The 27427-nt window shown below is 43.6% G+C and overlaps 1 protein-coding gene across 17 annotated transcripts in view; it reads right to left on the bottom strand.

The window, feature by feature from the left end:
* ADGRB1 (adhesion G protein-coupled receptor B1) overlaps positions 1 to 27427 on the bottom strand; it is a 437507-nt gene that overhangs the window by 167988 nt on the left and 242092 nt on the right. For all 17 annotated transcript variants that reach the window (XM_069220849.1, XM_069220852.1, XM_069220854.1 and 14 more), the window contains 2 exons: positions 20615 to 20717; positions 18623 to 18666 (listed from right to left, as the gene is read on the bottom strand). In XM_069220849.1, the coding sequence (XP_069076950.1) occupies positions 18623 to 18666; positions 20615 to 20717 (147 nt within the window). The remainder of the gene's footprint in view (positions 1 to 18622; positions 18667 to 20614; positions 20718 to 27427) is intronic.

Below are 27427 nucleotides of genomic sequence, written 5' to 3'. Positions count from 1 at the left end.
TACTGGTTCAGTGTTCTGGCTTAGTGAATGGGCAGAGAGTACTGGTCCAATGTGGTGGCTGGTGCACTTTTGTAGTGAACTGGCTGGGACTTCTGGTTGGGTCTACTGGCTAAACCTTTTTTCAGTGTACTGAGTAAGTGTAGTGGCCGGGTGTACTATCTGAGAGCACAAGCTTGATGTACTGGTTAGTGGCCGAGTGTAATAGTTGATAATACTGGATGAGTGTACTGGCTGGGTGAAGTGGCAACAAGAGTCTAGTCTGCCTTCACACTTTCGGTTTACATCCTGCATTATAACAAAGCAAGCACAATCATTTGTAATCAGACTCCCAATTAGAGCATTGGAAAGTGGGGAGCTCTGTTCAAGACAATGAAGTGGCTTAGAGGGCCAATAATGGCTGGTAGAGCCCTTCTGCTACATCATTCCAAAGTTGTCTTTTAACTTCTCACTTTTTAATTCAGAACATTCTACTCTCAGTGGGTCATCATTATTGCTCATCTCCCCCAGGGTAAACGGATCATTAAAGGCCCATCCCTCGTGAAACTCCCTCAGACGGAGAGCCTTTAACAAAATGTACAGCCCTATGCATCATGCAATAATGCTATAATTTTTACTTGAAAGGATGAAAATTCATTAAAAGGTCAGCTTAATGCATAAAGATGGAACTGCCACCTCTTCAAATCATTATTGTTTTGGTGAATATTCTAAACCAGGCTTCTCCAAGGAGTGGCTCGCGAGCTACTAGTAGCTCTCCAGCTACCCCATACTCAAGATGTAAATCTGTGTCTTTTCAGAACTCATAACCTGATGTTTGGTTAAAAATATTTGGATTTCCAAAATGTATTTAGAGCTGAAATTTGAGTGATAATTCAAACAGCATCGGATGGCCTCATTACTAATATTACATTTGTGCCAATGGTATTGCATATATGGCAGCCATGTATTATCTACGTAGAGGCTTTCCAGATTGATAAAGTATTTTTTTACATCACTGCTGGCAACTATGTCTATGAAATGTGGTGATCACTGCTAGAAATCCTGCATTGTGTGGCCGCTAATGTACTTTTTGTCTGATGGGCTCACTGTTACAACACTAATAATATTATTAACTCTGGATGACTTTCATTGAACATAAATAGCTCTTATAACAGAAAAGGTTGGATGCCCCTGTTCTAAACCATTCACCATCTAGTGCAAGGCTTAGAACCTAGTGATCACAGTGTGACCACTTTGCACAATGCTTTTACCATCCAAACACAATTGCTGGTTTCACCAGCTTCAGAAACCATCATAAAGTGTAATTTCTGGAATGCCCAGAATCATGATTGCACGCCAGCTCCATTTTAACACACGCTTGTACTAAACTCCATGCTTCATGTCTGTATTCAGTAGATTACGACTGATACTTGTTAAATTGGCTACTAGCAGGTTGTATTGACTGATACAGATTGTTCTAAAATGCACATGGCTTCTTCGTGGAATCCTCAAGCTATCGAGTTAAGCGTGTAAAGGTAACTTCAACTATTGAACTATTGTGCTTAAAATTGTGATTACTTTTCTAGCAACAAAGTGATTTAAGAATGAGCAAAGGTCAGTTAACATTCCAGTTCTATGATGGACGAGGCCTCAAAGGTCTGTTGGAAAAACTCGGGTGCCTTCAGTCTCCTGTGTCACAGAGCTGATGCACACGAGGACATGAGCACTGATGGGGTATTTGCACGTTTCAAGTGCATGAAAGTTTAAGCAAAAAAGGACATATAAACTGCAAACCAAGATCTTTTTTTATAGATATGTGTGCGTGTCTGAATTTATGGGTATACTTTCATTAATGTCGGCTGCACCTCACATTGACACACGGACCTTACTCTCACGTGCGCATGTAGAAGTAACACACATTCACATTTCCGTCCACCGCCACACAAATATATGCAACAGATGTGACCTATAACCTAACACAACACTACACTACATAGGTACACACAAACATACAACTGCCGATATAGTGCAAAATATACATACTGTGCAACAGCAGCCCTTGCACAAAAGCTAATATTGTGCACGAATATGCAGGCAAACCCGCGGATGTGCGAAGAATTCATACAAATGAGCAAACACACCCATGTGAACTGCACCCAGCTAATCCCCAGAAATGCGCGCGCCAGAAGCACAAAAGTCCCAAGAGCCACGGGCAGCCATCTTGGCGTCGCTCCACGAAATGAACGCGAACAAAAAGCTGCTCTGATCACACACAGATAATGCACCACTTGAGGCTAGCGAGATGTGCTGAGGCCTCCGTCCTCGCCCCGCACCTCCCATACCCACCACCCACAGCACAGACCACGAGGAATGCGGCCATTGTGGGGGGGGTCCTCATAGTGCAATATTGCAAAATCCTTCCCAATTAGGAAGAAGCTTAATTTGTTTCATTGTGCAGCCAGCCAGTGACCCTGGCAGCTGACACTTACAGATCCATGCAGCAGAAGCCACGTGACCCGCCGTAAGCATGGCAACCCTAATGAGCTCCATCCGGCTGGTCCAAAACAGAGAGAGAGGGGGCTCCTCTCGATGCTTCGCACAAGCCGAAGCAGAAAAAACGCGAGTTCCCCTCCCCAGGAGAGGAAAGAGAAAAGATGGTTGTGAACAAGACGGCGGGGGAACCGCTCAGCCACTTTGATGAATGAGAAAAGGGGTACATGTCATAGTCAATATCATATGGGATAAAGTAATGATGGACCTAAAATGTTCATAGATTGGGGGGGGGGGGGCTGTTCTTGATCAAAATGGAGGATATCGCATCGCTGGAGAGATCCTGATCAAGAGAAGCGCTCTAATGACTAGACTTTCAACCCGCCTCATTATAGCGCCTGCTCAGCATGCTGGAAGGGGCGAGCCAGCCGCACTGTGAATGCTGATGAAGCTTGGCTGCGCGGAACCAGGGGTCAGCTCGGCCTCTACCGCCTGGATGGGGTGTGCATGGAAGCACTCTGGTGGGGTGGAATTTGTGAGGGGGTTGGAAGAGGTGGGTCTTTTAAATGCGGGGCGTGCAGGGCAAAACTAGAAATAGGGTAAAGGACCAGAAAGGCTGTTGTGGGGGGAAGGCCATTAATTTTCAGGGTACAAAGGAGTCCTCTGCCAGACTTCTACTTGAATAGGCCCCTTTAGAAGAGCTTCCTCCCGACTCCTTTTGATTCCTTCGTCTGAGAGCTTTTCAGCCTGGGAGTTAATACACTCTGCTTCCCGCTCTGCACAACACGAATCTGCATTCAGCGCACTCACAAAAAACCGAGGTGATGGAAGCTTATATGTTGTGCTCTGCGTTGACCATGTAAGAACCGCTGTGTGCTGTGGCATAGCCACACAACAACCACACCTCTGTGCCTACATCTGGAGAGTGGGCATCCCAGAAAGGAATGGCAGGTGTATCTGGCTCTGTTACTAACCTACTGCATTGCAGACAGACTTGACCATCAGACAGTCTCTTCAGGCCAGTCCATCCTATCCTTAGGATTATAGGTGGACATGCCAATACTTCCTTTTTGCTCTACAGGAGCCAAATTATCACAAGATAAAAGAAAAGTTGTGCAGTAGTTTACAGCAAAGTAGAGGATAAAAAGCTAGATGTTATATGCACATGCACACATACATCCACACATGCAAACTTTCTTATTAATAAAATATGGCACAAAACTCATTTTCCCTGCCATATCTATTTTTTTTAATTTCTGAAATAACTGTTAAAAGTAGTTGTTTATTACAGAACCTATAAAAGTTTAAGCTGGCCTTATAGGAGGTAGACCGAACTCACAGTTGAAAATTAAGTCAGTATCCCCATCTGCTGTCATAACCAGGGGTGGGCAGTGAGCTTTGCTCCGCTGTCGGAGCTAATAGAGTTTTTGGCACTCCGCGCTCCACTTGGAGTGCGGAGTTCTACCAGAAACTCTGCTAGCATCACTAGTAGAGCGGAGCACACCACGTGCGCAGTGAAGCTCAGTTATGGGCCACACAGCGCAAGAGCAGACAGTCTGCGCTTGCGCTGTGGGGCCCATAACTGGGCTGCAGTGCGCAGTCACTGCCCGATGTCGGCAGCATGGAACTGCTGCTGACGCCAGCTCCAGAACCAGCCTTCCAAGCCTCCCTTCAGCCTGGAAGCTGGGGGCAGAGGGAGGCAGAGAGCCAGGCCGTTGGCAAGTGGCAACGGGGACCCTGGAGTCAACCTGGACCCAGGTAAGACCCTCGTTTCCCTTTCTCTTCAGTGTGCACACAGCGGGCAGGCCGGAGCACAAAAGGCCTGAAACAGCAGCATTTGTTGGCTACAACCCTGGCCGGAATTCAGACCAGGGCCGTAGGCAATGAAAGCTGCCGTATCAGGCCTCTTGTGCACCGGCCTGTCTAGGCCTCTTGTGCACCGGCCTGCCCGTGTGCGGTGCACAAGCGGCCTGAAACAGCAGCTTTCACTGCTTCCGGCCCTGTTCTGAATGTGCCCAATCTCAGAAGCGCGGAGCAGGGTCGGTGGCACTCCGCCGCTCACAGAACTTCACCTCTGCGGAATTCCACAGTTTTAAGTAAACTCTGTGGAATTCCATGGAGTAGAACTCCGTGAGCTCAGCCCACCTCAAGTCATAACTGCAGCTTTATCCCAACCCACAGTTCATAACCCCTGCTTTTAGCCCCAGCCAATGTTTTTTTAGTTGCAGCTTTAACTCCACCCACAGTTGGTAATTGCAGCTTTAACCGAACTTCAAGGCTTCAGTGAAAACCATGGTTGATTTCTAGTGCAACCACATCTCCAGTGCTTAATTTATAAAAGAGCAAGTGCTAGAGCCTAAAGGTTTGCTTAAAAGTCCACAGCTGGTGATGCTGAACACTGGGGATGCTGAATACCACAGCTGTGTAATCTTGATTCCACCTAATGCCTCTTTCATCCATCACCAGACACCTCTACCCCTTCATCTTGATCTTGCCGGTTCCTTTTCTTCCCTGACTTCCCCTTTGTCATGTTTGTTTCATCTGTCTCTTCCTACTTATTTTCATCCTGTGTATTTGTCTCTCTTTTTCTCTAAGTTGAAGTTTGATAAGAAAAATGATATGCCGATCCGCAAAAAAGAGTGCCATGGGCTCATCTTCAACCACAGGCTCAAATTAAGCATTGCACATCTCATAAAGTTGGCTACAGCATCAATGACAGTTCTTAATTGCAGCATTAGCCCCACTCACAGTTGGCTCTTTCGGCTTTAGTTGCCCCCAAAGCTACATTGTGGTGCTGTAGTGCCATCCATAGTTGACAAAGTTAGCTCAATCTAACATTATTTATTGGATCGCTTGCCACAACAATAATCTGTTAATCAAGGTCCAGCTCCATCAATGGATGGCTGCAGAATTATAATCTTGTCGTCTTGTTGATAAAGTGTCATTCCATCTTAATTGGAACTTTAACTCTGTCGCAGTTGGTCAACGTGTAGCCTCATTTCCAGTGATGGTGTACTACGAAAGCACTAACATCACCTACAGTATCTATGGAGCCTCCAGTCCCATCACTAATCTTTAATTGACGTCAGATCTAGCCAGAGCTGGGTCAGATGTTTAGCACAAATGGTTAAATGGCTTCTAAATTCGCCCATTATTTGTTATTGTGGACTTCTCACTACGCAGTCTTTGATACTGAAGCTCATGTTCCGCCTGCTGAAGATGATCGACAGCACTGTTTGCGTTATGAGATTTCCCAATTACAAGTCACAGCGCAATGAGCAATCTCCCTCCTGCCTTTTGCTTGGTCAATGCCCCTCCTGCCATGTAAAATGAACAAAGCTGGTGTCTCCTGCCCATTGGGGTAAGCGGATAGGAAAAGACATAGTAACAACAGAACAATACATCCTAAATAGCATTTGCTAGCCTAAAGCCTTAACACAGACATCATTTGCTCGCTGTATCTCTGGAGTGGAGTATTGTACTGCAGTGCATTGTGGTCCAACATACAGGCAATCAGAGGAAAAACAAGGGTAAGTGAGCCTTGTGATATGACTAGAAAAGACCGAGGTTCTGTTATACTCACTGACCGAATTGCATGTTACAATGCTAAGTGACAAAATGCGGTCCTGCCAAAATATTGGCTTCAGAATATGAACTACCACAATATTGTGAAGTGTGAGAACGTATATAGGAAAGTGTAGATTAACTTTTCTTACTTCCAATTCTTTCCAAGAGCTAAAAAAATTAGCTTATTTCTGTGATCTAACAACAAAGGGCTTTCCATGCCTTCATATAAAAGTTATAGAACAACAATTCTCTTCCTTGCCTCTCAATAACCATCTTAAAGTGTAAGTGGGGTTATCTGGTTATTTAGTCCATAATCCACCAGGAAGCAGTCCAGAAATAGCAGGGGGTAGACGAAGACCCCTCCGTTCATTATTTGTTCTTCTCTGTCTCAATTAATTAGTTAAAAGTTCAATTACTTCTCTGAGGCTCCTTCGGAATTATTATGTAAACCAGTTTTGGCCACATACAGTCGTGGCCTCGTCAGGACCAACGAAAAATAAGGTAACATTCCTGAATCACTTTGGTCCAAAAATCAGGGGATGTGTGTGTGAATCTTCATGTTCCGAACGCGTACTGATCCGCGCCCCAATCTCTATGCACTGCATGGCTGCATAGCTTTCCACTGTTAAATGAATCACTGCACCTCCACCATAGCACACACGTGCCATTTTAGTTGGATGCCATCATGCTCGTGATGACACGCCATGTACACACAGCTACCGCAGAATGTAGACAGAATATTGTACACATATCTTGTGCAGTACAGATACAGCACATAGTTGGTTATCGTCATGCTCACAACTGCACTCTCCAGCATGACACACCTTACACTAGCATGCTACAAACACACTAAGAGCTCTCTGAACATACATCCAACGCAACCCAAATATGCCATCAAGTGAGCATCACGTCATCAATCAGGTCGCTCTGCCACCAGCCGCCTTGCAGACATACCTGCCATCCTAGAAAAGGCATAAGTGACGTGACACAGCGCTGTGATCTCAGCTATCAAAGGCAAATAATATCTACCTCCCACCTATTGAAGTCAACAGATTCGCATAACATAGAAACTTAGGAAAGAGCTGAAGAAATACCTTTTGAAAGAACACTGCATCACAACCACGTACCGTTCCACCTCCACGCTCTGAACCCCGCTTCCTCTTATATCACTGCTTTGACCTTGTGTGCTCTGTTGTTTTTCAGCCATGTTCATCCTACGAGTACCTCATACATACACACATCCACACAGCTGTCGACATAGCCTCAAAAATGGCATTCTTAGACACTAATCTGTGATGAAATGGAAAGTCACCCGCACCCTAACCCGAAAGGTGTGGTGTTAGCAAAACATTTTTTACTGGTGTAAACAACTATGTTGTTTCCATACAGTAGTAAATTCGTTTTAAAAGCGCAAATATGTGAAATATTCGGTAATCCATCAATTCTACATTAAACATGATGTTACACTCCCCACACTCTCCACTAGAGGGCGAAAGGTGCTGAAATGGATCAGAAAAAAACCCTCTAGTGGTGGAACTTGAGTATTAAAACCTCCACCGCTAGTCAAAGAAGTCAGTTGCGCCTTGTGATACTGGGGTTTAACCCTGACATTTGTGAACTGCACCCCGACAGACTGGCATATTGAGTCAGATTTGATTCACAGCATCCTAGGAAGTTTGGCCAGCACCTGATATAACTGGCAGCACATGGCATTTTATGTAGGAATCCTGGCACAATTGTTTTCAATACATTTTTAGATGGGATATTTTATGTCAGAGGACAATGATTTCCATTGAAACTCCTGGGACAGTTTTTGGGATTGACATCATTATTCCCGGCATAGGTGTTTTCAAATCCATTTTTCTGATGTGGCACAGGCTGCATAAGGTAGACAATGCGCTCGAGTGACATAAATATTTCTTTACTCTGCCCCAAGTGCTACTGCACACACGTGATTTGCTGCTGTAGAAAAGTAATGCCCCAGGATGCTAGAAGACCCTGAAGAAGTAAACTGTGCCATGAGCTTCCATAGAGGTGATTGTAAAACCTAGAGCTTTTAACCTAGTTTTTTGCATGATTATGCTGCAAAATGCACTATTTTGCCTTATTTTGTTTACTCAATTTTAATGGGAAAATGTACTCCACTTAAATCTCATGTAGAGGGACGAGCATGCTTCCCACTTTTGTTTGCACCAATTAGACAGAGCTGATTTCCACTTATGTCCCGTCTTCATAGTCACAGGTTCTAATCCCATCATGTTTTCACAGCCTTCCATCATTCAAAGGTCGATAAATAAGTTGGGTAAGAATACATATTTGTGATTCAGAGCCAAGATGTCCCAAGAGATGAATGTGTGCTTGTCAAATACACATTTTGTCACATCTGAAGCATCTTTATTTCGAGGTGAAACCCCGCAATAAAGACCTGCAGAAGATTGTGTCTTTTGGAATGGTGTCAGTAATCCCATAGCACACTAAATTAGGCGTGACCAATGTAGATCCATCCTAGATTTTCAGGATACCCGTATAATTTATATACAATGGAACAACATGGAAATCATTCACAGGATAATTGATGACATCCATCCGGCCCTTTTATGGTGGACACACCAAAACAGTCACTCTCTGAGAATGATTGCTTGTTTGTGGGGTTAGGCTACTCCCTGGCTCTGGTTCAAAGTCAAATGACTCATCAGGGAGGTGGTATGCAGAGCTAGGTGACTCTCTGGGTCTGATCCAAGAGCAATTGGTTCCTCTGGGGATGACTGCTCTTTTGCATGGAGTGGGCTAATCTCTGGGTCTGATCCAAGGCCAAATGGCTCCTCTAGGAGAGATTGTTTGTTTATGGGGTTAGGCTGCTGTGTGGGGTTGATCCAAGGTCAAAGGGCTCCTCTGGCAGAGATTGTTTGTTTATGGGGTTATGCTGCTGTGAGAGCCTGATCCAAGGTCAAAAGGCTCCCCTGGGAGAGATTGTTTGTGGGTCTAGGCTACTGTGTGGGCCTGATCCAAGGTCAAATGGCTCCTCGGGGAGTGATTGCTCTTTTGCATGGCGTGGGCTAATGTCTGGTTCTGATTCAGCATCAGATGGCTCTCCTGGGAGTGATTGCCCGTTTGTTCATGAACCAGTTCACTGACATAACCCGTTCTCTCCCCCTCCATTCCCACTGTAAGAGGAATGCTGATTGGAGGGTGGATGGGAAGTGTGGGGGTAGCCATTCAGCACAAGGGGAACAGGGCGGGGTAGGAGCCGTGGCAGGCACAGTGCATGTCCAAGTCAACAGGGACCTTTGAAATGAATACATGTCACATCTATTATTAACAGTGAGAGGTTTAATGCCAATATAAATGCAAATAAGGGGGTGCATGTCCTGCATTCGTAGGGAGGAAGAGTTGTGACTCTGATTGCCCTTTTAAATGACATGGACAGCGAAGGGGCTGATCTAAGAGCCAGTTTATGCAGTTTATGTACCCCCCTTCCTGTCCCCAGGGAGGTGTGGATGGCAGGGTGTGGGGTCGCCCTTGTTCTTTCTCCTTCTCTATGATGTTAAATCGCCCAGCGGTGATTTAATAAACACATAATTCTGGTTGTGTGAGTAGTGTTAAAGCAGTAATAACAAATGAAGAAGGAACAATTCCTGGGTGTACTAGCAAGGTTAACTCTGCAGGGGCAGGCCCTGATGACAGGCCTCATGTCTTGGTGTTAATGTGTTAGTTGCAGTAAAACTGAATCGTGGAATAGACCGCATGTCTAATTAGATGGCCTTAGGTATCTATTTATTTCTAAAGCGCTTGTTCTTCCAAAGGCATGTTGGCACTAGGTGTACTAAAATGAAATGATTGGGTGAACTAGCAAAAAGTGTTCGGAGATTAGAAAAACATCCCAAAATTAGAAAAGCGGTGCAGGTTTTACAACAATTAATTCTAGAGCTGGGGAATCAAATTGATCTGCTGGAAACGACCTGCTGCAACACTAGGTCCAACAGGGACCCTGAGCAGGAATTGAGCTTCAGACCCTGTACATCTTTCTGGGAGATAAATGGACACAATGTTATGAAACAAAATACAGGATCCCATCCTGCAAAAAGCCCAATGCACCGTCCAAAGTGGTTTGAACTCAACCTGTTGCTTGACTGGCATCCACACCAGGGGCCGTTGAGCCACCAAGACGTGGTCGAAGCAACAAAGTGCACTTATCGACCTGCCTGCCTGGTTCTGTAATCTGAATTACAATAATCCAGGGGTCACAGCACAAGTGCACCTGCCACTGAGGAATGCATCGCAGCGGGCATGAATTGCAGCATCGTGGAACACAGATTTCATACCTGAGGGCAGTAGGAGCGGGCAGTAGTCTCTGGTGGTCTAATAAGCAGCTGGATAGCCAGCATGAGCGATGACATTGCCAATCACTAGTACCACTGTTTTATTTCCATTAAAGTTCAAGGAGATGCCAACCATCCAGATCTGAAGAGCATGCAGGCATGAGCCAGTCAACGACAGACCAAATGTCAGAAATAACTGGGTATCACTGGTAGAACGTCTCAAAGGCAAAGGACCACCAAACTCCCCCACTGGTTGAAAACACAGTAAATAAAAGAGGAGAGGGCACCCCCTACTTATACCAATCTACTGGCAGCAAGGAAACCTGCATCCATTCGGACAGGAAGGACCAGGACCTTCCAAGGGTAGAGCCAGCCAATTGTGCATCCTTGCTACGGTTGATGAGCACAGTATGGTGGTCCCTGGGCATGGACACACCTGGAGAGCCACCTTCTCTGATGTTTTTCATTACTTTAGCAGTGACCGTAAGGAGGGCAGTGGGGGGCTATATTCATAAAAACAGGCTGGATTCAGTCCAGGTGTCTTAGGCAGTTGGGCGATAATTCCATTTCCATCGGGCAGGCACTCGATCAAGAGAAGATGAAGCTCCAGAAAAGCAAACTGATGACCAGGGCCAGAGCTGGAAATATACTTAACTGTCCATGAAGGAACCCCGGTACACTCAGAGACCAGACTTGAGAGGCATCAGCAGTGGGGCAGTGGGTGATGCCTGCTTCTCCTTTTTCAATTTACACTGTTCTTGTGGCAGATCATGCCCCCTGATATCCACCCTGCTCCATATGCATGAGGTGCATGAGGTGTATGAGCCTGCAAGCTGTGTGTAGTTCCCTCCTGCACCTCTGTACTGGTTCCTGGTGGACCCAGCCGGAGACAGACTCCACAATTTCTCACCCAGGGCTAAGTGTGCTTGTCAGATCCTAAGGGGACATTTGGGGTCTTCGCCACAGTCCCCTAGCTGGATCCTGTGCTTAACTATGGGTTCCAATGACATCTGCCGCAGCAGTGAATCTGTACTTACGCTTGTGCTCGTCTCCTTCTTTTTCTCTTTACATGCTTTCACTCCCGCCCTGCACCTAATTTACGTCTCTCTCATTCGGGCCTCTCCCTCCCTTCTTATTTGTCTAATTATCGTCCACTCTGATTCTCATCTAATATCTTTTTAATACTCTGTGCAGCTCATATACTCTCTTGCTTTTCTTAAATGTATGTGTTTCTCTCTTTTTGACCAACTCTCTGCCTCTCACCTTTCCTGTCTCCCTTTCATCCTCATCCTCACTCTCCCCGTACCTTACTGATGCTCTTCATTCTCGCCCACCAAAATGCTCCACTCTCCCACCTCATTGTCTCTCAATAGATTCCTCTCTTTTCTAATTAACCTTATTACCACACATTCCCTATCTTCCTTTGTCTCTACCTCTTTTGTACTGCTTTCTTTTATTTGTTTACATCAAAGTTCCATCTCCTCCTTAACCTACCATCCTTGTCTCTCCTCCTGTTTTCACTAAAGAGCTTCTTTCAAGAGGGAAGTGCCAGATGACCCCATAGACCTCACCTAGTGCAATAACTCCATTTCGTTCATCAAATGGCACCAATCTCCCCAGTCTGAAGGGGGTCTCTCTGTGGACTAGCACTTTCCATGATGCTAAGTTTCCAATCAAATCTCACAAAAAATAATTGCTGGTACTCAGCACTTTACCACCAGATTGAAACAAAAAACATTCTTGAAATTACTATATCATCCCCAAATCACTCTATTGTTCTAGTGAGTAAAGAAAAATTATACAATTCGCCAAGTAGACAAGCCGATTTAAAGCGCCATGACCGCCATGAGCATGAGCGCGAAAGAGATACAAAAGGAAAAAGAAGTTCGCTCTCAGTCAAATGTATTAGCAAAAGTGCAATTATCCATGTAACAGGGTCGGTGTCCAAGGCGGTAACAAAACCGCCCCAAGGAGGGGAAAAAGTAAAGCATTTACCAATGATAAGACAGGATTTTTGAAAGGCAAGCCCATAAACAAGTGATAGTGATGGGTGTGTGGTGGGAGTGGTTAAAAGGCCACAATCCTTACAACAGGTCAGGGCGCTTTCACGTTTGACCTAAAAACGACTACATAACCATCTCAACATCATTGCAGAGGTTTTCAGAAGAGAATACATTTATTTGGAGAACTGTGAGTATGCAAATTCTCAGTCAGCAGGCTGCAGTTATGTTTTAGTGATGCTACGTCAAAACTATGAATGGTGTCAAAGGCCTGCAGCAGCTTTTCGCTTTGATTGTGATATCATTAATGGCATCAACATACCTCTATGCATACTGATGTTAAGATGAGAAATGATTTTTGGGCTGAAACAATTGCACGCTTCTTGTAACAAGCCCTCCATAGTGGGATCTCCTTGAAATAAGCTTTGCAAACATGCGACGGCCAATAACATGCAAGAAAATGGATATTAAAAGATGTTCCATGTTTGGTTACTGTTTCCTTGCACCGTATTTAGCCGGCACTGGTACTAACCCTATATTCCGACTATGAGCACTTACTCATCGGAGAACGTAGGGCCTGATTTAGATTTCGGTGGATGGGTTACTCTGTCACAAATGGTTACGGATAGCTCGTCCGCCTATTATATAAATCCCATAGGATATAACAGGATTTACATTTCTGCGGACGGGATATCCGTCACAGTTGTGACAGAGCAATCAGGCCCTTAGTCAGGTCAGACTGGTGCATAAATGTACATTTTGCACTTAACTAATTTCAGAACAGTCCTAGTGTTAATAGGTATAGTATCTGACAATATTGCACAATGTGATCAAATGGAAAAAGCAGGATTATAAATAAGCCCTCTGGTTCCAGAGTATTCATAAAAGCTATTCGGGAGTACATAAAGTAGTAATAATTAACATGCTCTAAAATGTAATTCAGAAATGGCCAGCCAGATATGTCCTCCTACCCTCCTATCTTTTCAGTGTGAAGATTGCCCATCCCGAATAAGCCAAGCACAACACATTCCCAGCCACTGGTACTGCAACACATTCCCATAGAAACCACTGCGGGCAGGCAACAACACTGACACACAGGGAAACGTATAACACAAATCAAATCAAATACCATTTGAGAAGAAGCCTATTTATATTATTTTCAACTTTATTACTAAATATTCTTTACAAATAAAACACAATCATTTTTCAATATACACAACATGTTTATAAAATGTACTGTAAATGATAACATTGGGAAAAAAAAGTCACCAATAATACATAACTTTCATCCAACATTGTGACACATTCAACACAAATGAGGGGACGGAAAAGCAAGCATTCAATTAAAAATTAAATTGAATTATTTTGCTATAATTCACAATAATTTAATTAAACATAGAAACACTTAATTAAGATAAAATGTAAAAATGTGTTATGTTTAAGTGCAAGTGTTTTGTCCCTTGCTACTGTGGTAGTCCTAGATGAATAGGAGGTTGGGAAATGTATGTTTTAAATTTTTTCGTTGAAAAATAATGATATTTATGTTAATTTTAGAAATAATTTATATATAAGTTCCTTATTAATTTTTCTAAGGAGAGACCCGTCGTGCTGGTGGCATAAATATCCACCAGCAACTGGACGGTTACTATTAGTAACTTTTTGGTCAGAATTTCTACTATGGGAGTCTCTCACTTGAGGGGGTGGAGACCTGCAAATGGTGAGTTCTGCCCATGAAATTTACTCCGCATTGTAGGAGTAGATCTACGTGTGATGAGATCTACACATGCAAACTTACCTTTGTGAATAGGGCCCTTCATCTTAACCACTGGAACAACACTTCACACTCCATACCCCAGCAAGAGGAACACTCTGGCAAACATGCCAACACCATCAGGTTTTTCCCCTCCATGCTGCCTGCGGCTGCCCAGAGCAACAACCTAAAGGATTTTTGCCAAAAGCCCTTCACCGTGATCTCTTATTTGTAAAGAGGCTGTGAAGGTCTATATTTGTACAGAGCAGCACCACGGCCACATTTATAATAAAGTTGCTCGAATTAGCAGGCACATGATTCAGGTCTACCCAGACAGGCTCATGGATGGATGCCCACTTCCCATAATGCATGGCGTGTCCTCTGAGGGCGCAGAGCAAAATTAATGAAAGTCAGAAGTATTATATTTACACATGGCCTATATTTCAGTGAGGCTGGGGTCACCTTAGCATCATCAGAAATGTTTTAGGACAAATTGGTCTTTGTGGAAATCACAGGTTCTTATGACAGGCTGATGCCTTCCTAGGGCACATGGAGCTGGGGTGTGAGGACTGATTCCACATGAAGGACAAGCAGCCCACCATGCGGCTTCTCCCATACAAACGACTCAGGTGATATGCACTCGATGCCAATCAGTCAATTTACTAAGAAGATGGGTGCAGAGTTCTGTCGGCTGTTTTTGCCCTCGCTTTATTTGCAGTGCCGGATCTCCTCATCTCTCCCTCAGTCCGTGTGTGCAAAGAACTGTGCTCTCCCCCTTCTAAAGGGCATGTGTACTAATTTCTAGCCCAACGCAGAGTGGCAATCAAAGTTGCACTAGGGTGGAAGACGATCACAGACCCCTATATACTAAAATATGGGGCTGCTGCTCTCTCCACCTTCTCTAGCACACAATCAGGCTGCCTTGCGCCATGAACAGACACTTGCACCATAGTGCAAAGGTGTGTGCATGCTTTCTAGCATAGGTTTTGTACTGTAAGGGTGCCTGTACAGGACTAAATACTATATCTAGACATAGGGAAAAATGTGCAATGTTGCTGTGCAGTGTTGCTGTCTCCCGGTGCTGGTGCACTATATGCTGCCATTTATTATGCAAACAACCTTGCACTATAGTGCAAGGGTATTTGCCTGTGTAGCACAGGTTTCGAACAGAAGAGTACAATCCAGAACAAAAACTATGTTTTGGCTTAGTTTTAAACTTTTTCCTACAGTGGACCTGCAGACACTCGGTAAGACAGACCTCATTGCTGCCTATCTCTCTGCCTTATTGCTGTGTTTACCTTTTATTCTCCCTGTCCCTCCCTCCCCTGTTCCTCATTTCACCCCTGCTGCCCATGTCCAGTGGCAGCAGGTGGGGCTAGCCACCTATTGCGAACATCTCTCCACATGAGTGCATTGAACATTTGGGGCTTGATGATAAAGTAAGGAGGTATTCCTCATGCTGGTGCATAATATTATGAGCAGTGCATTCTTTGTTATTATGCATGGAGAGGAATGCCCCTGGCATACATTGTATGCACACGCTAATCTCATCAGCACAGAGTGGAACTCAAAATAATAAGCTAATCTTTAATACCACAGATCAGTATGGGTCCATTTAGTAGTGTTTCTTGTACTTAGGCCACCATGCATGGTGCAGATATTAAAAACCACCCTTTGGATGTGTGGCATCTCAAGTGTCATGGCGAGGGATCTAAAGTATCAAGTTGTCCTACAAATTGTGAAGGATGGCTGATCCTATAGAGCTACATATGTGCAATCTTATGCGGAATTGTGTTTCCGCACAAAGTCTGAAGGATGCAAAGAGTTGTTTAGTACTCAGGATGAGTACAGACAGAGCGCATACTTTTGTGCAAGAATATTTATGCCCAGACGGCTCAGTGCATAATACATGCATCTTGCACTTCAGTCTCCTTCCAAAGACCATTGGCTGCTCTGCAAAATAAATGCAACTGTTCAGTAGCCGACAACAACAAAAATAGAAAAAAAAATCATCACAGCTCCTCAAAGATCATTTGTACTCTTTCATTGTGGACACTTTAATTAGAGAAGACTAATCAAGTAATTAATGCAGCCTAATCTCATTAAAACGGTATTCAGTGTGGCGGTGTACATTGTTTCCAGGATGCTGTGTTCTTTTGCAGATAATTAGAGAGGAATGTCTCCTGTCTCCTAGAGGAGATAGGAAAGGCAGCTGCTGGCGCAGTACTGACATCTAGTGGCTAATATGGGTACTAAAATGGCTTAGAGGGGAAGGACAGCCTGCAATCTACATTTCGGCAAACGGGGGCACTAAAGTATGTATTATTTGAATGTATGGGATAGGAAGGAATGCTCGATTGAAGCCTACAAACCCAATAGGATAGGAACCACGAACAGTCAAACGTTAAGACCTTAGTTATCAAAGTAATACGATTTCTTGATAACAAAGTATGAGGGGCAGAATAAAGCTTAGTTGTCTGGGGATTAGGGGAAATAAATAAAATATATAAAATAGATTAAAAAGTGAGTGTAGTTAATTTACTGAAACTCATCACTTTGCCAAAGTTTGAACACATCTAAAATTTTTGCTTAACCTGAATTAGACTTCAGTCTGGGAATTAAAACTGTAAACCATTTGGAAAAATCAACCAAGCCCCACCAGAAGCACTGTGATGCCATAGGAATAGCAGACTGCGCGCTATACAAATGCCAATAACATAGCGTCACATAATGTAACATAACATTGCACCACATAACATAACATCCCATAGCATAACATCACATCATAAATAACAGTGGAAGCTAGTGTACCCAACAGGACAGATCACAGTTAGATTGAGAAGACACCCACAGAAAATGGGGATATGCATTGTCATCTCTGCCTCAACTATGTCCGCCTAACTAAGTCCTAGTGCTGCCACTGAATGGAAATAACTGAGAACATTAACACTAGAGTGAATGAGCAAGATCCCAAACATATGAGCGAGTGAATGAGTGGGTGAATGAGTGGATGTGAAAAATATTAAATTGCAGTGGAAGTGAGTGAGTAAAATGCTAAACTTCAAGGAACAAACTCTTAGCTAAGTAAACCATCTGCAGTGAGCCTTGCTATCTTTTTATAATTACAAAAATTAAGAATGTCTCTCACTGTTCAATGAATGAAGGTATGAATGAATGGCTAAGGAACAAAGAAAACATCAAGGGAACAAATAGATAAGTAGTGGTCAAACATGAGAATGAATGTTTCAACAAATGAACTCATGGATGAAGGAATTAAAGCACTACTATAGCACAATATATGCAAGATAACTTGTGCACCTCTACATTTTGATTTTCTGGTGCTCGTATGAAAGGGTTTTTATCCAAATGCAAAGTCTTGCTTGCAAAGTACTTGTATATAAATGTAATATAGGCTCTACTATGATCTACATACTGCTAACAAGCTTAATGTCCATGCTGTATGAAATATCTACATCAGGAAATATTCAGTAATGTTTTCTGAATGTCAGAAAAACTAGTCAATATTTGCATTGTTGAACACCCGGTGAGATGTGTAAAAAAACTGTTAATTTCATACCACATATAATCAGGAAACCAGAGCCTAGTTATAAACAATGAACAACCACAACTAGAGTGCAAAAACAACTTTCTCCCACAATCATGTAATAACTTCACGTCAATGTTTGAGGTCTATTCTTTAAGATATCTTGAGTTTAAACTTCCCAAACTAGTCTAACCGTGCCAATCATATGCAAAAATTAAAATTGAGCATATATGTAAGCCATATAAATAGTATCACCGGTAAGAGGTCATTCCTTTAGCATGCTAATATAAAGTGACCAGACGTTCTTATTTTGGAGATTTTATTATTAAAAATGCAAGCTTTGCACTGAGACTTAGATGTCACAAATCGAACTCTTCATTCAGGCCTTAAGGTTGCATGATTTTCAAGAGGACAATACACATATAAATTCAACCATCAAAGCTGTCCCACACCTTACTCAGTCCTAAATGTTATCTTTAATATTGTTAGCATGTGTACACAAACTCAATTTTTATTCACGAAATTGCATTATAATAAAGCACATTATTTTCTTTCGAGGTCCCTTTATTTTTTCAACTCAATCATCTATATACAAATGGGTTACAGGAGAGCTAGATAGATGCCCGCTTTTCTTGAAAACCACTTACTAAGTACGTTTGTTCCTTAGATTCAATCTACACACATCTGTTTATGTAGATATCATTAAAATCAGCCATGAATCTAACTGTTTAACAGGTCAAATGCGAGATCATGTGATTCAGGACTTAATACTAAGCTAAACAATTGGTGAGCACCAAAATGTCTTTTACATACCAAACTATTTACAAAAATGTGCATATCACCACAAGTCCGGCTGGACTGAACAAATATGAAACCATTATCAATTACACTGCATCCCTAATTAAATTCACCAAATAGTCACAACAGTAGCACATAAAATCTAGAAATATTTAACCAAAAGCGGGGTCGTACTTACATGTCGGTCTCATCCCATAGGATGCATGTCTGGTTTGTGGTTCCCTGGAATGACAGAGTGTGGAGAGGGCATCAGGTGCATTGACAATTTTGTATAATTACATTCTATTCCATTTACTTTATTCACTCCAAGCCTTACATCTTAAACCTTATTTCAGAATTTGGCATGTTTCCTTTGGTCATGCAGTGGCTACTCGAATTATCCAAATAGCTATTCGAAGATGCCATACATTCAGCTTTTTATGTAGTGCAGTGACATATTTTTGAGCACTCCGGAGATGTCACAGAGAATTAAGGCGCTGGGGGAGCTTGGTTTGTCCAGGAAAAGACAACTTAATTAAATGTGGAAGTTATGATTGGTCCTCAGGTCTCCTCGGCCCAAGGCATTTGGTCGCACCACAGCTCTTGCCACAATTCAATGTATCATAAAGGGAACCTGGATGGTTCTAAGGTTTCACGGTTGACCGAAAACAATGTGCTCTTCTATTACTGAATCTTAATGACAGGCCTTATACAGTGGATCCATTAGTGACAAGACACTACCGTGCTAAGATGTTTAGCTGAGCCCTTCTCTCTGGCTCAGTGTAATCAGTGTTCAATGTGGACAAATGTGGTGTTTATGAGTTCAAGAGAGCAAATCAAGGTAATGCCAACATAGACTTCTGTCCACCATATAGTAGCTGCAAGGGTCTCATAGCCTCGGCCTGATCCCACGCCAAACACGTGTTGGAATACTTTTCCCTTCCAGGTTACCAAGCTAAGGTTATAACATTACCTATGCAGTTACTACCCAACGTGCTCAGCTTTATAAGTTGTTGTATCTAATAGAGAAAGTTTAATATTTGCAACATTTTTACACTTGGGGATCCACTACTCCCTCTAAGGCGTTCACAGCGTGAACTTGCTACATACTGTTCTCACATAGGTTCACGAGATATGACAGGAGCCTTGAAGAAGTCCAGAGGATGAAACACATGTTGGTTGGGATTTATGAATTCAGTTTCTACACAAACCCTATGTTCTTTGAGACACGTGTTTGTTCAGACATACTTGATGTAGAGATGTGACTTGCAAAAGAACACCTTGTACTAAGTTCAAAATACGATGAACATTGAACCATTGTTTACGTGATTTACTGTAAGAATGTTAATGGGAGGAATTCCTTTGTGTTTTAGGTATTAATGGTACAGTGTTAAATTTATTGTTGTTTCACATCAGTAGGCACTGGATGTCGTTTTTAGATCTCATTTGATATGGCAATGGGAACTAAATGCAACTCTGTGCTCCAGGTTTGTCAGGAATTTTGGGTTAACACTGCGCTAATGTTGTATAGAACTTGCGCAGAACTAACATGGTGTGTATTAATTTTACAAATTAGCCTTGGAAGTCAAGAAAGACAAGGGAGGTATTCATCTACAAACCCAGGGCCTTGTGGTTTTGAACAGGGCACTTATGTTTGCCATTACATGTCCTCTAGTCCAGGTTCTTGCTTTGCATTCTGGGGCTTGTAGTCCTGATTTTAGAAGACAATAAATTAGACTACATGCTCCAAATTGCAAGGCAGACCATGGATTTAATGAACTGCTCACACATGGAACTTGAAATTCTGAGAGCCCTATTTGAGTAAAGTGTTACAGCTATTAGGCAGTGCCCCTGAAAAAGGGGGACCCTCTGTAATAAGCAGTTATTCAACAGCATTAAAATGAGAGCAAATTAAAAATGTTTGGCCTACCCAAAAATGTAAAACCTGATGAACAGTTAATCATGTCCCTCTGTAGTTGGCAACAGAACTTTCAAGTTTTTCCGTTTCCAGATGTAAGTTGCTCCTCCAAGCCAAGATTTTGCTTTGCCTTCTGGGACTTGTAGGCACGGTTTTCAAATGGGATAAACAAGACTACAAGTCCCCAAAACCAGGATTGGATTTGCTATTCACACACAAAACTAGGAAACCTGGAAAGAGCTGTGTTTAGTATAGGACATCGCTTGTACTCACGTTGTACATGTGGGAAAACTCGATCTCCAGTGGGACTTGGATGGCCCGAGGCGTTGGCTTCACAGTGACGGAGAGGATTTTAGAGTTCAGCACTGTAGCATTCCTAAAGACAAACAGTGATATAAACATGATATTAAACTGCAGTTGGTGAACCACAGCTGATTGGTAGACATTCATTGTCCTATCTCCATGTCTTGTTTCTGGCAGAACACACTCTATGGTTGAGACATACAAGCTTCATAGCTGAGTGTTAGCTTTCTCTTTACAGCAGCAGAGACATGAAAAGAGAACAACAAACACAAACTACAGGTACAGGAAGTTTTGTAAAATACGCAGGTATGGTGTGTAGCTGTTGTGCAAACACAGGTACAGTTCACATATTCAGTATACGGCACATACATGTACCAAATAGTATTTGGCCCATCCAGTCTATGCAGTGTCCCACTTGCTGTAGCCCCATAGACTCATCTTAATTGCCAGCTGTACTGTTCTTCGCACACTGTCCCGTCTCCTAGAGACCAAGTGGTGAGGCTTAACCAATGACCTGGATGGATGGAGCACACCCTCATTTCTGTCCGCTCGGTAAGCCACTCCAGATGAAACTGATCTTCTCTGGCACTCAGCTTGGCACACTTTGTACACTTAGGATACCCTCACCCTAAGATACTTGTAGAGTGTGCTGGAGAGTTGGTCTGTAGCGCCCGCCCCATCCCTCACAGAGGACAGTCACAGAATGTATTGCTGGTACAGGCCAACACAATGCTTTTTGCTCCCTAATTGTTTTTCAACTTCTCATAAACACTCTAAGCATAAAAGGCAAGAAACAAGGCAGTGGCCATTTACTATTCTTGTGTAGCACACTGAACAAAAATAATTGATTCTAGGCGCTTGAGCATAAAAGCTAGCATGTTTGAAAGAAGGATGTGAATGGGGTTGAAGCACCTGCATCTGACTCATTTAGCAACATGACTGGGGAGGACATGGTAAGTTGACAATGTAAGATGAGCTTGAAGCAGAAGCCAACCCACATAGTGGATGGGCCTGATCGTGGGTAGAGTGATCACCGGACCATTCAGTGGAATTACAGGCAGAGGTTGCATCACTGCCTGTGCACCGGTGATACTGACGAAGCTTAAGCAGAGTGGACAGGGACAGGATTGTTAAAGGTGCTTATGAATAAGCATGATGGCAGTGATGGGCACAAAACAGGTGGGTATGTCGGTTATGTTTGGGCTAGTTATTCCAGAGGGATGCACCCACCATTAAGAGGAATCATCCTCCCCGTTCTTGGATCTGGTCCCGAAGAGGTCCACGAGAAAGTTATTAGCTGTCTGTTGGTGGCAGGCCAGGTGTATTTTATAATTCTTTCTCACAGTTATTTGTTATATGTGCCTTCGATGCATTTATATGTGGGACAGGGCTATCATAGTTTTTTGCAGAAATAGAATGCACAAAAAGAACTCAAGAAACTCACAGTTATCACAGTGTGGCGATCACAGTTTGTTTTCACTTCTATCAAACTTTCATTAATGATTAAGGCACTTTCATTAGTGATTAAAACACAGGATATGTTTTACAAGACAAGACCCTACCATGAGTCCTAAAATGGATGTCAGTTTACTTTGAGAACTGTAATTACACACATAACTGAAGCTTCAGCTGAGTGCCTGAGATGATGGTCCTGTGGTGTAGTCTACTCTTTGCGCCTGATTCACAAAGGTGAGTTACATTTTTTAGTACATTTACACCATGTAGTAAGTTTACTACTTTCAGTATTCACGAACTCAGAGTCTAAACTAACTACATAATTGTAAGTCTTATGTCTGCACCCCAGAGTAAAGCAACAGGCTTCCTATTGCGTGGGTGGGTGAGGTGCCTCCTTAAACCCCCCCTTGACTCTCCCTAACCCCCTCTTACTCCTCCCTAATCCCATCCCTTTTAATAGTAAGTCTGCCCTTTTTTCCCACCCACTCCCCTGCGTCTCGCCCACATTTACTAAATCAATACTTACATGTGGGGAAAACTCTGGAAAGAGAACTCCACATGCATAGGTATAGGCAAAGCTTACATTTTGTAGTATGTTTTGTAGTATGTTTGTATTACTGTTAATCTTACTACAAAGTGCAGTTTGAGAATCAGACCCCAACAATGTACAACATTGGCGCCTGGGACCACGGGTGTAATAGAGCAGTGAATGAAGGCGTACAGCCATAGGATTGCCAGAGGAGAGTGGTTCAAAACGTTCATTGCGCGGGCTGTGGCGACTGCTGACAGGGCATGCACACTTCTGAGCAGGGGTCATTCGAGGTCTCTGGTCAGAGCCCTGCGTCAAGGCTGCCGGCAGAAACTGACACCAGGCTGAGCACGACTCATAACGTTTGGAGATCAGGCCAGGCCGGCAATGCGTGGGCGGCTACGCGTTTTGCCCTCCCAGGCTGATTGTCTTGACAGAATAGTGCTTCAGCCTCAAAGCCACTGTCCTGATCATTTTACTCTATTCCCTCATAATTGTTAGCACTCCACCTGACACATCAGTCAAGTCTGCAGATGTATCAGCAGCTTTGCCTTGGGATGTATCTGGGATCTACTGGCTTTAATCAGCATGAAAACACAACAGAAGATAAAAGATAATCTTGTACCACAGAAAGTTCAAACAGAGACATTTTCATCACTTCTCGAAAAAGTAGGTTTTACCTCCCATTTGAACAAATTAAGAAAAATAAATTCTTAGGGCTAGTTGAGTTTTGCACAAGCTACTGTTAATGAAAAATATTGAGCCCACTTGTGAAGGCGAAGCCCAAATATATTTTTGGTAAGGACCCTAAATTTGCTTTCATCTCAGCCTCTTGATCCTGCAGAGTGTGATAAACAGTATTAGTCTGGGCATCCTATCACCCAATAAATCCTAGCTCAGCCCTCTCTGCTCTGCGTTTTGGACTCTGTTACATCAGGTAGCGCCCGAAGTTGCCAAAAGGGCACATCATAGTTCTACAAAACACTTCATAAACTAAACTTGCATTACCTCTTCATCTGCTTGTTGCCCCATTCCTTACTATATGCACTACATGAGGCGAGGTCTCACCTCTACCACGCCTACCAAGCACACTCTAAAGCTAAAAACATCACAACCACCCTACTGTTAAAGAGAGACAGGGCCAAGCACATCCTGTATGAAGCTGTTTGTCAATTTTCCTTAATAAAAGGTTCATGTTCCTTGTTTGAAAATAATAATTAAAAATGCTGTCTTGTTTTCTGTATATGATTGGGTATTCTTGCGTATAGCAATGAATGGGACTAGAAATGGATGAGGAGATAATGTTTGGGTTGCTTACTGTTAATCTTCATGAATCCGATTCCTAATTCCTCGTCGCATTACTTACGTTCCCTTTCTCTCTCCCTCTTTCTCTTTTGAAGAGTGGCTGTGGTGGCTTGGTATGTCAGGATGTGCTTTGACTTCGTCTGCCTTTAATAAGAAGAGGGGGGCGGAGCTGGTATTTATTTGCTTTAGGGTGTGCTTGGTAGGTGTGGCAGTAGTGAGGCCCCGCCTCATGCAGTGCACATAGTAAGGAATGAGATGAGGAATTATGAATCAGAGGAATGAAGATTACCGGTAAGTAATCCAAATGTTTCCCTTCTTCTGGCCTATGAACCCTAAGGCCAGTAAGAAAAGTGTGGTTTTGTAGACATCAGTCAATCTAGCTTCCTGTCAAGGAAGTTTACAGCTTCCCCAAATTATATCCCCGTGGCAGGGATTGGCAAGGCATTTGTTGCAGACGGCTAATTTGTTGCTCTCCTAGCTACGCGTCCTGTTGGAGCAGCGACTGCAAGTCTGTCAAGTGATTATCGCTGAAGTGGTGGCCCGCTGTACGCGGGAAAAGTGCATAGGCTAATCAGAGCAGCTTACCTCAGGATGCTTCATTTCCCGCCCCAGTAGCAGTTTAAAGGCACAGCCTGCACAAGCACATGTGCATAGCTGAGGCTGCCACAAGAAACAGGGTTCACTCAGAGAGGCACAGGTTTGGCAGACTGGTCCCACCCTAATACTGAGCAGGTTATTCGAGTAGCAACATCAGCCTTCTGTTTTAAAGAAGGCAAACACTTAAAAACAATTTATGGCAAAACCAAAATGTCTGGTCTTAGCAAACCTGTGTCTTTGTTACTTACTTTCATTTCAAATATATGGAATATACTTTAGAAGTATATATGGAGAATAAAATTATGGTTGGCTAAAAGTGATCTTCATGTTTGCAAAAAAAAGTATGCAAAAAATGAGCAATAATAAATTAAAAAAACCTGACATGGAAGCAGAACTTTCCCTGCCAGTCCTAGCATTAAAGTCCTCTAGTTTTTTTTAGGGGGATGTGCACATGTTCAAGAGCAAAATGTATTTACTATCAGAGAAGATAGTCTGTGGCTGAAGTGAGCGGTCTAGCCCCGCGCTGTATGCTGTGTTTGGGGGGGAAGCAAAATGCCAATGGCATTTCAACAGACCAACCAATGAAAAGGGCCAGTCACTATATGGATGAGTCAAGGGGAATCAGCTTCAACAACGACGTGGGAACAACGAGGTGCGTTGTCCACGAAAGCGGAACAACGCTTGTTTTCTTCTGCCTTAACCACGCATGTCCGGAACAACGAACATGAGTGGTAAGGCAGAGGAAAACAGACTCCGGATCAGAGAGGACGCGGGCAGGTAAGTGGGGCTGGGGTAGGGTTGGGGGGTAGTTGTAGGGGTGGGGGGGGTCAGGGTAATTTTAGGTTTTGGGGTGGGTGGGAGGTCAGGGTGGTTTTAGGTTTTAGGGGTGGGGTGGGGGGGTCGGGTAGTTTTAGGTTTTAGGGATGGGGACATGGTAGGTTTAGGGGTGGGGGTGGGGGGGGTAGCGGTAGTTTTAGGTTTTAGGGGCGGGGGTCGGGTAGTTTTAGGGGCAGGGGTGGGGGGTTGGGATAGTTTTAGGGGCAGGGTAGGGGGTTGGGCTAGTTTAGGTTTTAGGGGCGGGGTGGGGGGTTAGGGTAGTTTTAGGGGCGGGGTGAGGGGTCCTGGTATTTTTAGGGGGGTCGGGTCAGGGTAGTTTTAGGTTTTGGGGGTCAAGATGGTTTTAGGGGTGGGGGTCAGGGTAGTTTAGGTTTTAGGGGTGGGGGTCGCAGTAGTTTTAGAAGTGGGGGTCACGGTAGTTTTAGGTTTTAGAGGTGGGTTGGGGGGGTCGGGTAGTTTTAGGGGTTGGGGTGGGGGGCTGGGGTAGTTTAGGATTTAGGTGCCGGGGTGGGGGATCAGGGTAGTTTTAGGTTTTAGGGGAAGGGGGTTGGGTGGTTTAGGTTTTAGAGGCGGGGTCGCAGTAGTTTTAGGGGTGGGTGGGATCAGGGGGGTCACCTGCTGAAACCATGCATGCCATTCCACGCATGCCTTTACCAGGAATGCCAAAATTGTTGTTAAGGCAGTCGTGGTAAAAGCATTAGTGGTAACAACGCGGTTGTTGTTCCGACCGCGTCATTCAGGCATGCGTGGTTCCAGCATGTGTTGTTGAACATATATTCTGAGTCAAGTAAAGCAAAATTCCAATGTGTTCCCGAACCCAGATTTCCCAGGTGGAAGGACACCTGTGCCAATTTTACCAACCAGAAAAAAAAGCTGATAAAATCATTTGAAGCTTTGAGAGCAACTGCAGGGAATTTCTGTCCACGTCCCTGTCAGAGCACTGTTTGTTACAAGAAAGGAGCATGTAATAATCACTGTTCAAGGGCACCCTCTACCGTCCCAGTCCCGCTTTTCTTCACCCACAGCCAGCACCCGCCTCCCAGCTCCCATTCACTATCTCTGCTCTGAGCAGATGGCAAATGTGAGTGTTAATCCCCTACGAACAGGGAAATCCATGCAGAATTCTACCCGGTAAAACTGGGTCCACACAGTTAAAGTGATAGTCACGGTAGAGGGCAGTGGGTGTGATTTCTCCTAGACATGTGTATCTTTGCCAATGTAGCTCAACCCAGATCTGACAAATGCCTTCACTTATCTTTCAGGAGGAAGCCGAAGCTCCTCTGTCACCCTGGCCTTTACCTTGCAACCCCTTCCATTGTATAGAAAACTATTGTTTTATTGCTAAGTCTAAGTTATATTTGGATCACTGACAGAATATTGGAACCAAAAATATCACGTGGACAGAACACCATGTCAAAAATATTGTGAACTAAAATATTGAGAAGGTAAGTGCAAATAGGTAAGTATAGATTTATGACTCAACTCTGCATCTACGTACCTTGGAGATATATAGATATATATTGTCAAGGTACATATGTGTGGAGTTATATATAGTAAAACTTTGCTTACCTATAGAAACTTCTCAATATTTTTGCTCTCAATATTCTCGACACAATATTAGCCAGCCAATATTTTTGGTTCTGATATTCTGTCTAAACTCCATCATGTTTGTGTCCATACATACATACATAATGAAGAAAAATTGTCATATATTACATCTGACTTTGAGACCCAAAAGTAAACTGACATCTCTGTGACTTCAGGGCATACCCAAAATGGCCCCAGCTATTGTGAAGGGATAAGCTACCTCTGTCTCCTGGATTTCTGAAGGTTGACACAACCTGGACACGAGGTACCTTCAACCCTCCCCAAACACAAGGTAGCTACCAGGATTAACTTACAAGCCTCAAACCTGGAGCATTCCTGGAATTTAGACTCGTTGACAAGGAGCTAATGTAGGCTGGAGATGGGGAATGGTGAAATCCTACATGGCGGCAGCTTTCAGAAGGCCCGTGGGTCAGGGACAGACTTATGACAAGCTGAGGAACTGGAACCAGAGA

The sequence above is a fragment of the Pleurodeles waltl genome, chromosome 2_2, assembly GCF_031143425.1.
Source record: "Pleurodeles waltl isolate 20211129_DDA chromosome 2_2, aPleWal1.hap1.20221129, whole genome shotgun sequence".
Taxonomy (NCBI): domain Eukaryota; kingdom Metazoa; phylum Chordata; class Amphibia; order Caudata; family Salamandridae; genus Pleurodeles; species Pleurodeles waltl.
This window is presented reverse-complemented; position numbering and strand designations above follow the sequence as displayed.